This window comes from Paramisgurnus dabryanus, chromosome 12 (assembly GCF_030506205.2).
Source record: "Paramisgurnus dabryanus chromosome 12, PD_genome_1.1, whole genome shotgun sequence".
Taxonomy (NCBI): domain Eukaryota; kingdom Metazoa; phylum Chordata; class Actinopteri; order Cypriniformes; family Cobitidae; genus Paramisgurnus; species Paramisgurnus dabryanus.
Window position 1 is genome coordinate 24,734,807 of NC_133348.1, and position 14,061 is coordinate 24,748,867.

General features: G+C 38.7%; 1 protein-coding gene across 2 annotated transcripts in view; it reads right to left on the minus strand.

Annotated features, from left to right (window-relative positions):
* adcy1a (adenylate cyclase 1a) overlaps positions 1-14,061 on the minus strand; it is a 68,207-nt gene that overhangs the window by 40,578 nt on the left and 13,568 nt on the right. For both annotated transcript variants that reach the window (XM_065257298.2, XM_065257299.2), the window contains exons 3-4: positions 3,918-4,036; positions 1,723-1,834 (exon numbers count right to left, since the gene is read on the minus strand). In XM_065257298.2, coding sequence (XP_065113370.1) covers positions 1,723-1,834; positions 3,918-4,036 — 231 coding nt within the window. The remainder of the gene's footprint in view (positions 1-1,722; positions 1,835-3,917; positions 4,037-14,061) is intronic.

Below are 14,061 nucleotides of genomic sequence, written 5' to 3' on the forward strand. Positions count from 1 at the left end.
TTTAGTGTCGTGTTTCCCTTGTCTTGTTTTGCCCCCTCGTGGGTTTTGTTTTCCCTGTTTTACCCTGTTGTTTAATAAATTCCTTTGTCGTCTAACGTCTGCATTTGGGTTTGTGTCTTGAGTCTCAAAATCCTGACAGTATTTAGCAGTTACATGGCAATCTGCAACATGGTTATGGGACTCAGAGAACGATCCAATCACATGAGGTCAAAAACATAAAAAACAATATCGATTTGCTAACAACAAAAGTGGGAGGGTTTGGGGCACACAGTGATGTGCCCATAGGCGGATCTGAAACAAGCCAATTAGAGCTCAGCCTCAAGTCACATGCTTTTAACAAGTTTACTGACCTACATAAACACCCAGACACATACAAGACACACACACTCAGAAATTATGTCATGTTAAATTATTAGACAGTGAAACAGTGAAATAGTGCAACAAAATGATTTTTATTTTGTATTAATTTGCGCTATATATTTAACTTTTTGGTAAAATGTTAAAGTAGCTTAGCAACCACACAACAATGTGAGAAAAAAACTTAAAACGCTTAAACAACCACAAAACAGTGTTCGTAAAGAACACATTAGCAACCATATACTGTAGCAATGTACTTAAAACACTCAAAATGCCTAGCAACTATAACGTTACAATCTTCTAAAACACTTACTATCACTAACAACCACACAGCAATGTGATAAAACACTCAGAACACCTTAGCAACCACATACAGTTGCAATTTGCTAAAACACTTAAATAACTGCATCAACCCCATAGCAAAGTGCTACAAACACTCAGAACACCTTAGCAACCACATACTCTTGCAATCTGTTAAAACACTTAGATCACCGTAGGAACCACACATCAATGTCCTAAAACACTTAAAACACCTTAGCTAGGGTGAACATGTATGCCATTCTTCCTGGCCAGGATTTCGGCTGCGTCTTCCGGAACTTGTTGACTCTATACGTCATCAAGGTTCTCACATTTCAGTTAAAAAAGCAACAAATACTGTTGCAATCTTTTAAAACAGTTATATCACCATAGCAACCACATAGCAAAGTGCTACAAACACTTAGAACACATTAGCAACAAATACTGTTGCAATCTGTTAAAACACTTTGATCACCATAGCAACCACACAGCAATGTGCTAAAACACTTAGAACACATTAGCAACAAATACTGTTGCAATCTGCTAAAACATTTAGATCACCATAGCAACCACATAGCAATATGCTAAAAACACACTGTAGTAACCATACTTCGATATCTTGGCAAGACCAAAAACAGTCTTTTTAAGGGCAGTAGCTTTTTCTGTAAAAGCACCAAAACCAGTGTGTGCTGTTATACAACTGTTTTTCAAGAAGTCTAATCCCAGCTTTGGTTTGTTTTATAATCTGGCACCAAAAATTCCAATCTTGCAAGCCACAGAAAAATAGAATTTATGCAAATGCATGTTAAATTAGTTTCATTCAGAAGCTTTTGCTCGTGTCAGATGTCCATGGATACCATTTTTTCTAAGTCAAGTGCCTCCTGTAGAGCACAGAGGTGTTCTCTGATCATCAGCTCACTAATGCAGATCATGATTGTTGTAATGCTGATTAGCATACTGCTGCCAGACTGTGAACAATCATATACATTACCACATATGCTCCCTGACACAAGCTTTCTAACGCACCCCACTCTCTCCCTTTCTCACACACTCAAAGGGATTACTTACTGTAGCAAGCTCATCAAATTTTCCGAAGAGCTCGTTCAGCAGTTTAACCAGCTCCTGAGCGGTGCATTGTGAGGCCAGACTGGTAAATCCAACAATGTCTGCAAACAAGATGCTGAAAAGAAGAGGGCATCGGGTTATGGGGATTCCTATCAGACCTTCCACACTAACCCTGATTGTTCTTTCTAAGGGCATAGTGATGAGCCAAAGAAGTGTAATTTATCAAAAACATAATGAGTTAAGTGGTTCACAAACTGAGGGGGGTATGAGATGGTGCCAGGAGCCCCAGTTTAATGATATTTTATGAAATACATTAATTTATTAAAAATTCTTCATAAATAAATAAGGCTACTAACCAACATGTATCATGTAATATGTTTTGATAAGGTAAAATTCTAAGGATGCGTCCGAAAGCTACGGCAGCTGACTTGTTGCCTTGCTGCCTCATGAGGCAATGACTTCGGAGGCATGAAGGCAGCCCAGAGAAATGCATGTGGACAGGCATCATAGACAGCATTGTGGAATTCTGTTTGAAATATAAACGGATAGCGCCTTTGTGACAACTAATTCCATATTTGAAAACTACAAAAAAAATTCTTGCTAGAAATAAAATCAAAACGTGTAAAAAGTGAAAATATAACTTTATGTACCCTAAAATTGTTCTCCAGCGGCTTGACCAATCACATTACCCCTGCACGCCAACGCATAGAATTGTGTGACAGAACATGAAGGTATCTTAGGAGACAGGAAGTAAACCAAACATTGGATTCGGCTTGCCTTGATGCCTTCCTGCCTTGGAATGCTGCCTCAGAACTTTCAGACGCAGCCTAAGTTTAAGATTGTTTTATGTCATGAACTTTCTTTGGGGGGGGGCACGAAGCACCTTACCCTACACGCCTAAAAGTTTGAGAACCACGCTAAGCTATGCAAGGAAGACTAAATGAAGGACTACATAATGAATCAAATGGTAACTATTTTACAAGGTGGCTAATTCAGATGATTTTGTACAAATTCATTCATACTTTTTACAATCTCCTTTCATTACAATGCTGTTGGGTTTAGGGGTGGGGGTTTAAGGGTGCTTTCACACATACACTGTTTAGGTCGGCCCAAATGACGTGTCGGTCCATGACAGTTCTTTTGCGTCAGTGTGAACACAACAGCCGCACTCTGGTGGGCACTAAACGGCCGATCCGAGACCGCTCTAAACAGGCGGTCTCGGAGCGGCTGTCGCCGAACTCTGGTGCGACTCATCTGTGGTGTGAACACTGCTCGACCTCGGGCCAAACCAAATACAGGAAGTTCTCCACATGTTTGAGCCACTGGGATTCCTTTGTGGGCTTGGCTGTTGTGAGAACATGGGGGTGGTCATGAGATGGTAAGAGCTGTCAGAGACCAATGACAGCGCTGACCGTTGTCACATGGTGTACAGTGCGGCGTTTAGAGTATGGTAAAAACAACATATGTCAACGCGGACCGAATTGAAAAATTATACAATGTAATTTGGTGCGCTCCATGGCCGCACCACGGTGCGCACAAACATGTGTGAAAGCACCCTAATATTGTATTATTCAAATAATCCTACATTTTGATATAATTTACTTTGTGCAAATTTATACAAATTAGCCACCTCGTAAATTACCTACAAACTTCTGTAAGATCAGGCTGGAGAAGCCAACTGTTGTCATTAAGATGAATGTGAATGCTAATAAAGTCATAGGCGCTTTTTACTTCACAGCTTAGCGAAGGGCCCCGATTAAGCTCGGCTTTTCATGGCTTAGGTATCTGCTTGCATCATCTTTCACAAATGGCTCTTTTGAACGGTTTATACGTGTATGTGTGTGTACGTGTTATTGTACAAATTGTGCAATAACTCTCACTCTGTGTCTCTCTGCATGTGTGGGTAGTGCGGGTTAATTGAGCAGCTCTTGAGCTGATATCACTTGCGCTGTGGGCGCTGCGCACGTTTTGGTTGGGAGCCAGATTCAGGAGCTCGCATAGCTGCGTGTGAGTGGAGAGTTGTTGACTCTTATTGACTCATTGATTCTCTATTCAGAGTCAGATTTGAGTGCAATAGAATTGACACTGTCTGCTTGGTCTAGGAAAACTATTACTGTAATGTAGCGCTGTAATAAGTGTGGGGTTTGAACAAGAATGGCTAGATTGAATCAAGTAATGTTGAAACTCTCTGTCTGTACCTGACATTGTCATGCCGTTGTATGTATATCTTGTGGAAGATTCTTTCTGGTGGCTTTAGGAAGTCCTCCTTCATCTCCATGGCAACATTTCTGGGCAGTAGGCTCATTAGAAGGCGTTCCTGTTGAATATGTCCAGTACATATTTGGATAAACAAAGCAACTTCTTGAATGCTACTGTGCAAATGCAAAGTGTACGGGTATAACAGTGTACACAGTTTAAGGTTATACATACAGTGCCAATTAAACATTAGGAAATGCCTACTCTTTCCTAATATATTACTTTCCACCTTTTCGAATTAAAGTCACCAAAACCATCTTAGGTCACACTTTATTTTGATGGTCCCATTAGACATTCTGTTGACTATACTGTAAGTAATGAAGTTTGCAAACTGAGTCCAAAATTCTCGTCCAATATTTTTGCATGTTAAAAATAAATACAACCTCATGTTGCGCCAATCCTGTTTACACATTGCTTTTGAAACTTTAATTAATTAATACACATCAGACTCAATGTGCAAGGTTTCAGTGCACAACAAATTTAAGGAAGACAAATATAAAATAGAGCATACAAAAATTGTGAACTTTATTGTGAAAGAATTTAACGCTGCACCTACAGTGGTGTGAAAAAGTGTTGCCCCCCTTTTTGATTTTTTACTTGTTTATCACACTTATCAAACACAAGTTTGTTTACTTGTGTCATCAAAGATTATCACACCTGAGTTAAGTTTCTCTAGCCACACCCAAAAGATTCTCAAAAGCTACACATCATGTTAAGATCCAAAGAAATTCAGGAACAAATTAGAAAAAAATAATTGAGATCTATCAGTCTGCAAAAATTATAAAGCTATTTCGTAATCTTTGGGACTCAAACAGAGACAGTCATTATCCACAAATGGCGAAAACACAGAACAGTAGTGAACCAATGGTGAACCTTCCCAGTAGTGGCCGGCCAACCAAAATTACCCCAAGAGCGCACCGATGACTTATCCAAGAGTTCACAAAAGACCCCACAACAACATCCAAAGAACTACAGAAAGAGTTCCAAGACGAAAACTCCTGCTGAGCAAAAAGAACATAAAGGCCCATCTCAGTTTTGCCAGAAAACCTCTTGAAGATCCCCAAGGATTTTGGGAAAATACTCTACTGGACTGACGAGACAAAAGTTGAACTTTTTAGAAGGTGTGTGTGCCATTATGTCTGGCTTAAAATTAACACAGCATTTCAGAAAAAGACCATCATACCAACAGTAAAATATGGTGGTGGTAGTGTGATGGTCTGGGGTTGTTTTGCTGCTAGACCTGGATGACTTCCTGTGATAAATGGAACCATGAATTCTGCTGTCTAGCAAAAAATCCTGAAGGTCAGTGTCCGGCCATTTGTTTTGTGACCTTAAGCTGAAGCGAACTTGGGTTCTGCAGCAGGACAATGATCCAAAACACACTAGCAAGTCCACCTCTGAATGGCTAAGGAAAAACAAAATGAAGACTTTGGAGTGGCCTTGTCAAAGTCCTGATCTGAATCCTATTGAGATGTTGTGGCATGACTTTTAAAAGGCAGTTCATGCTCGAAAACCCTCCAATGTGACTGATTTACAACAATTCTGCAAAGTTGAGGGGCCATAATTCCTCCACAGCGCTGTAACAAACTCATTGCAAGTTATCGCAAACATTGATTGCAGTTGTTGCTTCTAAGGGTGGCCCAACCAGTTATCAGGTTTAGGGGGAAAACACTTTTTCACACAGGGCCATGTGTGTTTGGATTTTGTTTTCCATTCATAATAAAAACATTCATTTAAAACTTGTATTTTGTGTTTACTTTTCATTGATTAATATTTCGATTAGTTCGATCTGAAACATTAAAGTGTGACAAACATGTAAAAAAAATAAAAAAATTAAAATCAGGAAGAGGGCCAACACTTTTTCCCACCACTGTACATGTCAACAAACTCTCATTAGTATTTGTTAGTAGTAGACCGTTGGGGCTAGATTTAGAAGAATAAGGGATTAGTTTAGGGGCTGTTTACATGACACTGTTTTTAACAAAAAACGGGAAACTTTTAATGCATTTTGGCTGTTCATTTACATGCCAAAACATTGGGTACTAAAAACACAAACTTTTTGAAAACAACACAATTTTGCTCTACAAAAATGCAAATCTATAAACACACTAGCTTCCTATTCAGTCTATAGGCATGCAGGTGTACAAAAAAACGCAACTTGCCTACTACATGATTGTTTGTGCTGCTCAAGAATTTATTAATGGTCTTCCAGCAAGTGTAGATTAACGGCACAACTACTACAACCATCAGAGAAGATGCTTTTTTTTAACATATGGCAAGTTCTCCACACACAACAAAAGTGACATCATGCAAAATACAGCATTTGTAATCATTTTTGTGGATCTGTCTAAATGCAAATCATTTTGACAATGTTGACATGTACGTGTTATATAGTCAACATGTAATGTAATGTAATGTTCCTTATAGTTAACAGAATGTCAAAGCAGACCATTAAAACAGAGTGATACTTATATTTTAGCATCGTTAAAGTAGACAACCTATATCAATCCTGTCCAGCTAAGCACTTACCCTAATCAAACACACCTTATCCAACTAATAAGAATTTGGATAAGCTGTTTGGCTGTGGTTGGAGCTGTTTCCTGCAGGACAGTGAGTCTCCAGGAGCAGGATTAAAAAGCCCTGGCCTGGATTACAGCTCTGCACCCCCTGAGCTTTTTCTTAATTAACTTTATGAGGTCCATCCTGGGATGCTTAAACAACACTCTAAGGAGGTTTCATATATACTGTACACTGGGCACTGGTTGGCTGCCTTTACACTCTCATCCAGCTCATCCATTAAAAAATTATTAAAGTAATTTTTTAATTAAAATTGAATTCTATAAAGAAAGTCAGGGATTATTGCAGAACTGTACCCCATTGTGGTCTGCTCTCTCAATCTTTCTAGTAAACTCTTCAAAGGGTCTTTCTCTGGGGGAGAGAGCGAATCTGAGAGCATCCTTCAAAAAATCTGTAAAGTTCATATCGGGGCTTGCGAGGGCTCTGAAGTACACTCTGGGTCTTTTCTTAAAGCCTGAAGTGCTTTGGATCATGTTAAAAGGCATATCTTAGGTCTCCACTGAGACTTTGAGCACCATTAAGCAGGTTTACTAACTCTGTTTCCTTCAATTCTAACCACTCTCCCAGTTCTCATCAGCATCCAGGTGAATTTTTTTTATGTACTGTATATGTGAAAGGCATTGTCTTCTTTAATGAGACCAGACTTTTATTTCATAAAATATATAAAAAGGTGGATTTTTATATATTGTATTTATAATAAGTGTATATATATATATATATATATATATATATATATATATATATATATATATATATATATATATATATATATATATATATATATATATATATATATATATATATATATATATATATATATATATATATATATACACTCACCTAAAGGATTATTTGGAACACCTGTCCAATTTCTCATTAATCCAATTATCTAATCAACCAATGACATTGCAGCTGCTTCAATGCATTTAGGGATGTGGTCCTGGTCAAGACAATCTTCTGAACTCCAAACTGAATGTCAAAATGGGAAATAAAGGTGAGTTAAGCAATTTTGAACGTGGCATGGTTGTTAGTACCAGACGGGCCGGTCTGAGTATTTCACAATCTGCTGAGTTACTGGGATTTTCACGCACAACCATTTCTAGGGTTTACAAAGAATGGTGTGAAAAGGGAAAAACATCCAGTATGCGGCATTCCTGTGGGTGAAAATGCCTTGTTGATGCTAGAGGTCAGAGGAGAATGGGCCGACTGATTCAAGCTGATAGAAGAGCAACTTTGACTGAAATACCACTCGTTAAAACCGAGGTATGCAGCAAAGCATTTGTGAAGCCACAACATGCACAACCTTGAGGCGGATGAGCTACACCAGCAGAAGACCCCACCGGGTACCACTCATCTCCACTACAAATAGGAAAAAGAGGCTACAATTTGCACGAGTTCACCAAAATTGGACAGTTGAAGACTGAAAAAATGTTGCCTGGTCTGATGAGTCTCGATTTCTGTTGAGACATTCAGATGGTAGAGTCAGAACTTGGCATAAACAGAATGAGATCATGGATCCATCATGCCTTGTTACCACTGTGCAGGCTGGTGGTGGTGGTGTAATGGTGTGGGGGATGTTTTCTTGGCACACTTTAAGCCGCTTAGTGCCAATTGGGCATCGTTTAAATGCCACAGCCTACCTGAGCATTGTTTCTGACCATGTCCATCCCTCCATGACCACCATGTACCCATCCTCTGATGGCTACTTTCAGCAGGATAATGCACAATGTCACAAAGCTCGGATCATTTCAAATTGGTTTCTTGAACATGACAATGAGTTCACTGTACTAAAATGGCCCCCACAGTCACCCGATCTCAACCCAATAGAGCATCTTTGGGATGTGGTGGAATGGGAGCTTTGTGCCTTGGATGTGCATCCCACAGATCTCCATCAACCTCAAGATGCTATCCTATCAATATGGGCCAACATTTCTAAAGAATGCTTTCAGCACCTTGTTGAATCAATGCCACATAGAATTAAGGCAGTTCAGAAGGCGAAAGCGGGTCAAACACAGTATTAGAATGGTGTTCCTAATAATCCTTTAGGTGAGTGTATATATACCTATATACCTAACTATTGTTAGGTCACCAGCTGAAATTTTTTTTCGCAAAATGTGGCTTTAAATGTTTACATGCTTGTTATGCAACATTGTATGTTGTTGAGTAATGGCAAAGAGTAAAAATTAATCCAACCGTTAAGATGAGTACTTTTAGAAATGAAACATAAGAATGAAATTGTCTGAATTAATTGTACAGTATGTAACCAATAAGGTACAAGAGGCTGTGCAGTATCATGGCATAAGTCATGGTTGTTAAGCCAGCCTGATCTCAGGACAATTTCTACATATTTTACGAGTCAGTTAATTCGTATCAATTTGTTCAAAGTTAATTATGCAAAAATGTATCATCATAAAAAAACAATAATGAAACCCCACCCCCAACTGTAACATCACAGGGGCCAAGGCAAATTGTACATAAAAGTACAAATGTGGTCGTATGGATTAACAAGAATCTTGTAAAATAAGACAGCGTTCTCATTAGAAAGCGTTGGGTATGTGAAGTGGAATCAATAAAGCTGTGACTTATTAACGATACAGCACTGTCTTGAGCACCTTATTGTTTTTATAAAACAGTTACCACACAGTACAAATACTAAAGCAAAAATATATCTATATTACCACAACTTTCACAAAGTAAAATCACTAAAAGCTTTCCTTTTGCTAGAAAAAATAGTCCCTGACTGACTGTGAACAGATACAAAATGTTTTGCATGTTTCGGGTGCTGTGGTGTGATACACAGAATCATTGGGGCAACCGGTCATAGCTGTGTTTTATTATAAATACAATACAGCTATTGACCAATCAGAATCAAGGACTGGAACAAACTGTTTTTTGCATGGATATTTAGTAATACAGATTTTGACCTCAGTCAAAACTCTGATTATTACTGTATTATGTGTACAGTTAGTTGAAAACTGTCCACTTCTGTTTGTCTCCACACTTTTTATCTCATGAACTCTCTGATAACTGCAAAGTGGGTAATCTCTGAGCGAGATCACAGTTCCAAGCGTTGGAGTTGGTTGGCATGGCAAAGGTAAGTTTCCGTGGAAACGCATACAGTTCATTGCCAAGCCATGCGTTGCTAAAAGCAGGTGATAAATGCTTTCTCGATGAGCAAACCAGGCCACCTGTGATAAAAACCCAACTGGTCAGTTTTTCACTGGGCTTAGACGTGAAGTCAAAAGATGAGTTGAGAGTTTGTAGAATTAGCAGCACTACAGTGAATTGCCGTACATCTAATTAATTATCTGCCCTGACTGTTAAATAAACTTTATTAAAAACCTGTGAACATATGTAAGCTTCATATTTGGAAGCATATGCAATTGTGCCAAAGTATTGTAATAATTTTATTTCAGGGTCTGTTGTAGATTGTTAGCAATTAGCATTTGTCAGCCTAATGTTGACAGGTGTTAATTGAACTTGTGAATGTTACCCTTTATCTAATTACATGCAATGTCTCCTCTTGTACTTAATGAGAAAATCTGTAACCATGCAACTCTCAGTTAGTTAGCAACAAAGAACAACACTCCTGAACAGCAAATATATTCACATTTAATTAATTCTGTGTTTTCTTGTAAGTTTTCTCTTTGGCCGAAGAATGTTTCTTACTTCAATTCATTCCATTTATTCTACTTAGTTTTTCTATTTATTTCAAAAAGTTCATGTTTGGTTAACCCTCAAGTGATGTTCGGGACAAATGTGGGCAAAATTATATATATATATATATATATATATCTTTTTCTTAATCTGGGGAGCGTTTTCCAAAAGCATTGTTAGTCAACTAATGGCCGTTTCACACGGTACACAGTAAGCGGCAAAATCGCCGCGCGGCTTCAGCTTTTCTCTTGCATTGGAAGCGTTTTGTGCAGTATTTAGTGCAAATATGTTTATCTTCAACGGCGCCTGTCATGAAGTACCATGTCCGGAGAAGAAACAGAATTTTGAGTGCACGAGCAAGGCGTGTGGACCAACTCCGCTTCACCTCTGTAACCGCCCCAGTTTTGCCGCTTTCCGCACGTCTCCTATTGAAAAATAACTAAACACTTGCGGTTGCCGCGTACCGTAAACGGCCATAACACTGCAAGTTCCATCGAAATGTAAATTTTTTTAGCAATAATTTGCAAGTAAATCATTTTAAACAGATTAATTAGTATTCCACCTCCTATGTGACATTATCAACTATATTGTTGAACCAATATGGGTCAATGTATGTGCGACAATGTTACTATGTTTTCCGGAAAGAGTTAGTTAGTTAGTTAGTTAGTTACTTTAAAGGTAAAGCCAATGATTTTTTTGTTTGTCTGCAGTTCTTAAATCAAATGGTTGAAAGCAACATTCTTCAAAAGCAATAGTCTTCGATTACGAGTGTAATATGCAGTAGAAATAAGTAGTAACACTTTTTTTACAAAGACTGCATTTATAATGTATTATAAGGGTAATCTTAATGCATTATAATCAGGGCCGGATTATCTATAGACAGGATTGGGCAAGTGCCCTGGAGCTCCAGCCAATATGGGGGTACCAGGGCTCCAGACTGCGACCAAGTTTTTGAGACAGTGCAAGCATTACAATTACTTGCATAAAGTATGTGCTACCTGCGAATAAGGAATTTCTTCTATCTGTTATTTCATGTTAAAAGACGAGTAGGGTGGGTCTGCGGTGTGACAAAAACGGAATGTGTGACCACGGTTTTACCGCTCCTTTAAATGACGCATTAATAATTTTATGTCACCATGCGCTACCGATGGGTCTATGCAGCCCCGCATAAAGTCAAACACATCATAACACTTAGAACCGCAACATGGCACAGGGTCATTCAACATTGCAGAGATGAGAGAAAGAGAGAACGGGAGAACCTAATTAATACCAAAAGCATTACAGATGAGAATAAGGTCTTAGGGTGTTTTCACCTCTGTAATCCGGCTAATTTGGTCTGGACCAAAAGCAAAAAATGATACATTGTAACTTTTTTAGCAGTTTTGGTTCCTTTTCACACCACACTGAGTGCTCTGATCCGCACCAGTTGAAACTAACCAAAATTCTGTCATGTGATAAGATCCACATCACTCATTGGCCACATGTATTTGAACGTATTTCCTAAACTGCTTCTCGATTGGTCAGAATCAACGTGCGCAAAATTCCAACGGAACCACGGAAGTAAACAAAAAGAAGGAAAATACAGCAGACACCATGGACAGACGGCTGCGCGCTGTAATTATGCCTCCGTGGTTGTTATACATAGTTTGTATGAAGCACTCTAGACACACCGTTCATTTTTTTGAATCGCAGATATGGCTTTTTTAATGCACTACAAACGGCGAAAGACACCAAATTTCTGAGGCTCCGCACCTCCTCGCAACACCAGGTATGTCTGGGATCTGTCATTGTGCTAATATTGCTAATAGAAACTGTCAACAAACACTTCCTCATCCGATAATGCACTGCGCAGCTGACTACGGCAGCTGGTTTAGTCTGAAATGCGCAGTACTTTTGCAGTTAGAAACGTGTAAAGGATACAAGTTTGTAGGCTTAAGCCATGACACTCATCTTATTACAATATGCTAAATGGATAAGTAAGGAATAATTGATGACGGGCTATTGAATTATACGAAAATAATGCACACCCAGGGTGGCAATGCCCAAGGCTTTGAATCGGTTCACGGAACGAAAACGTAAAAACTTTTGATGTTTTGCAAGGAACAGAAATGAAACCAGAAACTTTCAAACTTTCTGTTCAATATAACTCCGTGAAGTTCACTTCCAATCATCGTTGACTCATCTGAGAAATGAGAAGCCTGCCACCAGCAAGTAGCCTACACAAGCCCAAGTCTCTAATGCTCAATAATAAGAGGTAAATATTGTAGGCTACCAAGTATCTCAAGATGTTGTTTTTTTTACTACTTAGTGGTGTAACGGATCGCAGTTGATCCGTGATCCGTACAGATCACGACCCACGGTTCGGCTCGCATGCGATTCGCGGATTAATACGCAAATTTAAAAAAGGGTGAAAGTTGATAATTTGCACGGGTTTCAAAGGCTTGCAAATGTTAACACTTAAGTGATTTTAAACAATTTAACCACAAAAGGGGCTAAAGTGATAAATTTTCTGTATGCACAGACACACATGCGGTTCAGTGTGTCCGGTCCAACTCCAATCAAACATGATTATCCCTATGCCCTTCAACTCTTGATGTATAAACTTGAGAGAGAGTTGCTCTACTGTGTCTCATACTGTAGTCCATTAAAATACATTTGGCGAATAAAGCACTGAAAAACAACGTAATTTTCACTTTATGTGGAGCGACTGTTTATGCTGCATTTTCTTCCTGAAGCGCCGTTTGGAATTCATCCTCCGTCTGTGTGTGCGTGTGTCTAAGTGGACTCAACAAATGTAGGCATGTCAGAATTAAAGGAACAGTATGTAGGCTTGTGGCCAAAACTGGTATTGCAATCACAAAACTTGTGGCTAAAACTGTTACTGCACACAACTGGTGGCCAATACACAACATGACAACATAAACATCAGTTGAGGGCTGCAACTCCACTTTTTAAATAAAAAAATATCCTGGCCAGACCACTGTTGTCAGTGATATAAGTATTTGAAATGAAAATTATTTCTTAATGTCTAGTTACATATCAGGGCCATTTTATGATTAATTGATATACATTTCTTACCTACTGTTCCTTTAAAGTTATGCCGCTTACATAATATAGCCTTTTTTAATGTTTGATGACAAGATAGAGACTTAAGTAAAATGATGTAGACTAATAATTTTGTGTAATGTCCTAATGATCAGCCGACTTATTTGTATGTCCCACAGCTGACATGGAATGTTATTAACCGGTTCGGGAAACGTTGAAAAATTGTTTCTGTTTGGAAGGAACCAATTGGGAAAAAATCGGGTTCAAAGCCCTGGTAATGCCATTACACCGCGGGTGTGCATTATTTTCAAAAATTCAAAGGACCGGAGTCAATTATTCTGCTTAAACCACGGTTATCACAAACATTGCTCTGGTGCCTATTTTTAAGACATTTGACAGTTTAGGTGTGCAATTATCAAAAAATAATGCATACCCGTGGAACATTTCTCAACCAATCAGAATACAGCATTCAACAGATACTGTAACACTGGATATTGTACCTGCAACAAAAATTTTTTAATAAACTGTATTTACTAACTGTAGATGCTGACCTAAGATCAGCATAGGGAATCTATGTGGCTAATTTAAAAGATATCTATATTTTGCTGATATGTTTTTCCTTTTGTTCCTAAAGTGAAGATCACGGTAACCCACTAGCAGAGCCGGCGCCAGACCATAACTAACAGGGGGGCACTTGGCTTCCAACAGGGGGGCACGCAATAGAAACAATAACTTGCAAAAACAAGACATTAAAGCAACAAATACACAATCATACAACTGGTACAGACTGTCAGCTCATTTCCCGTA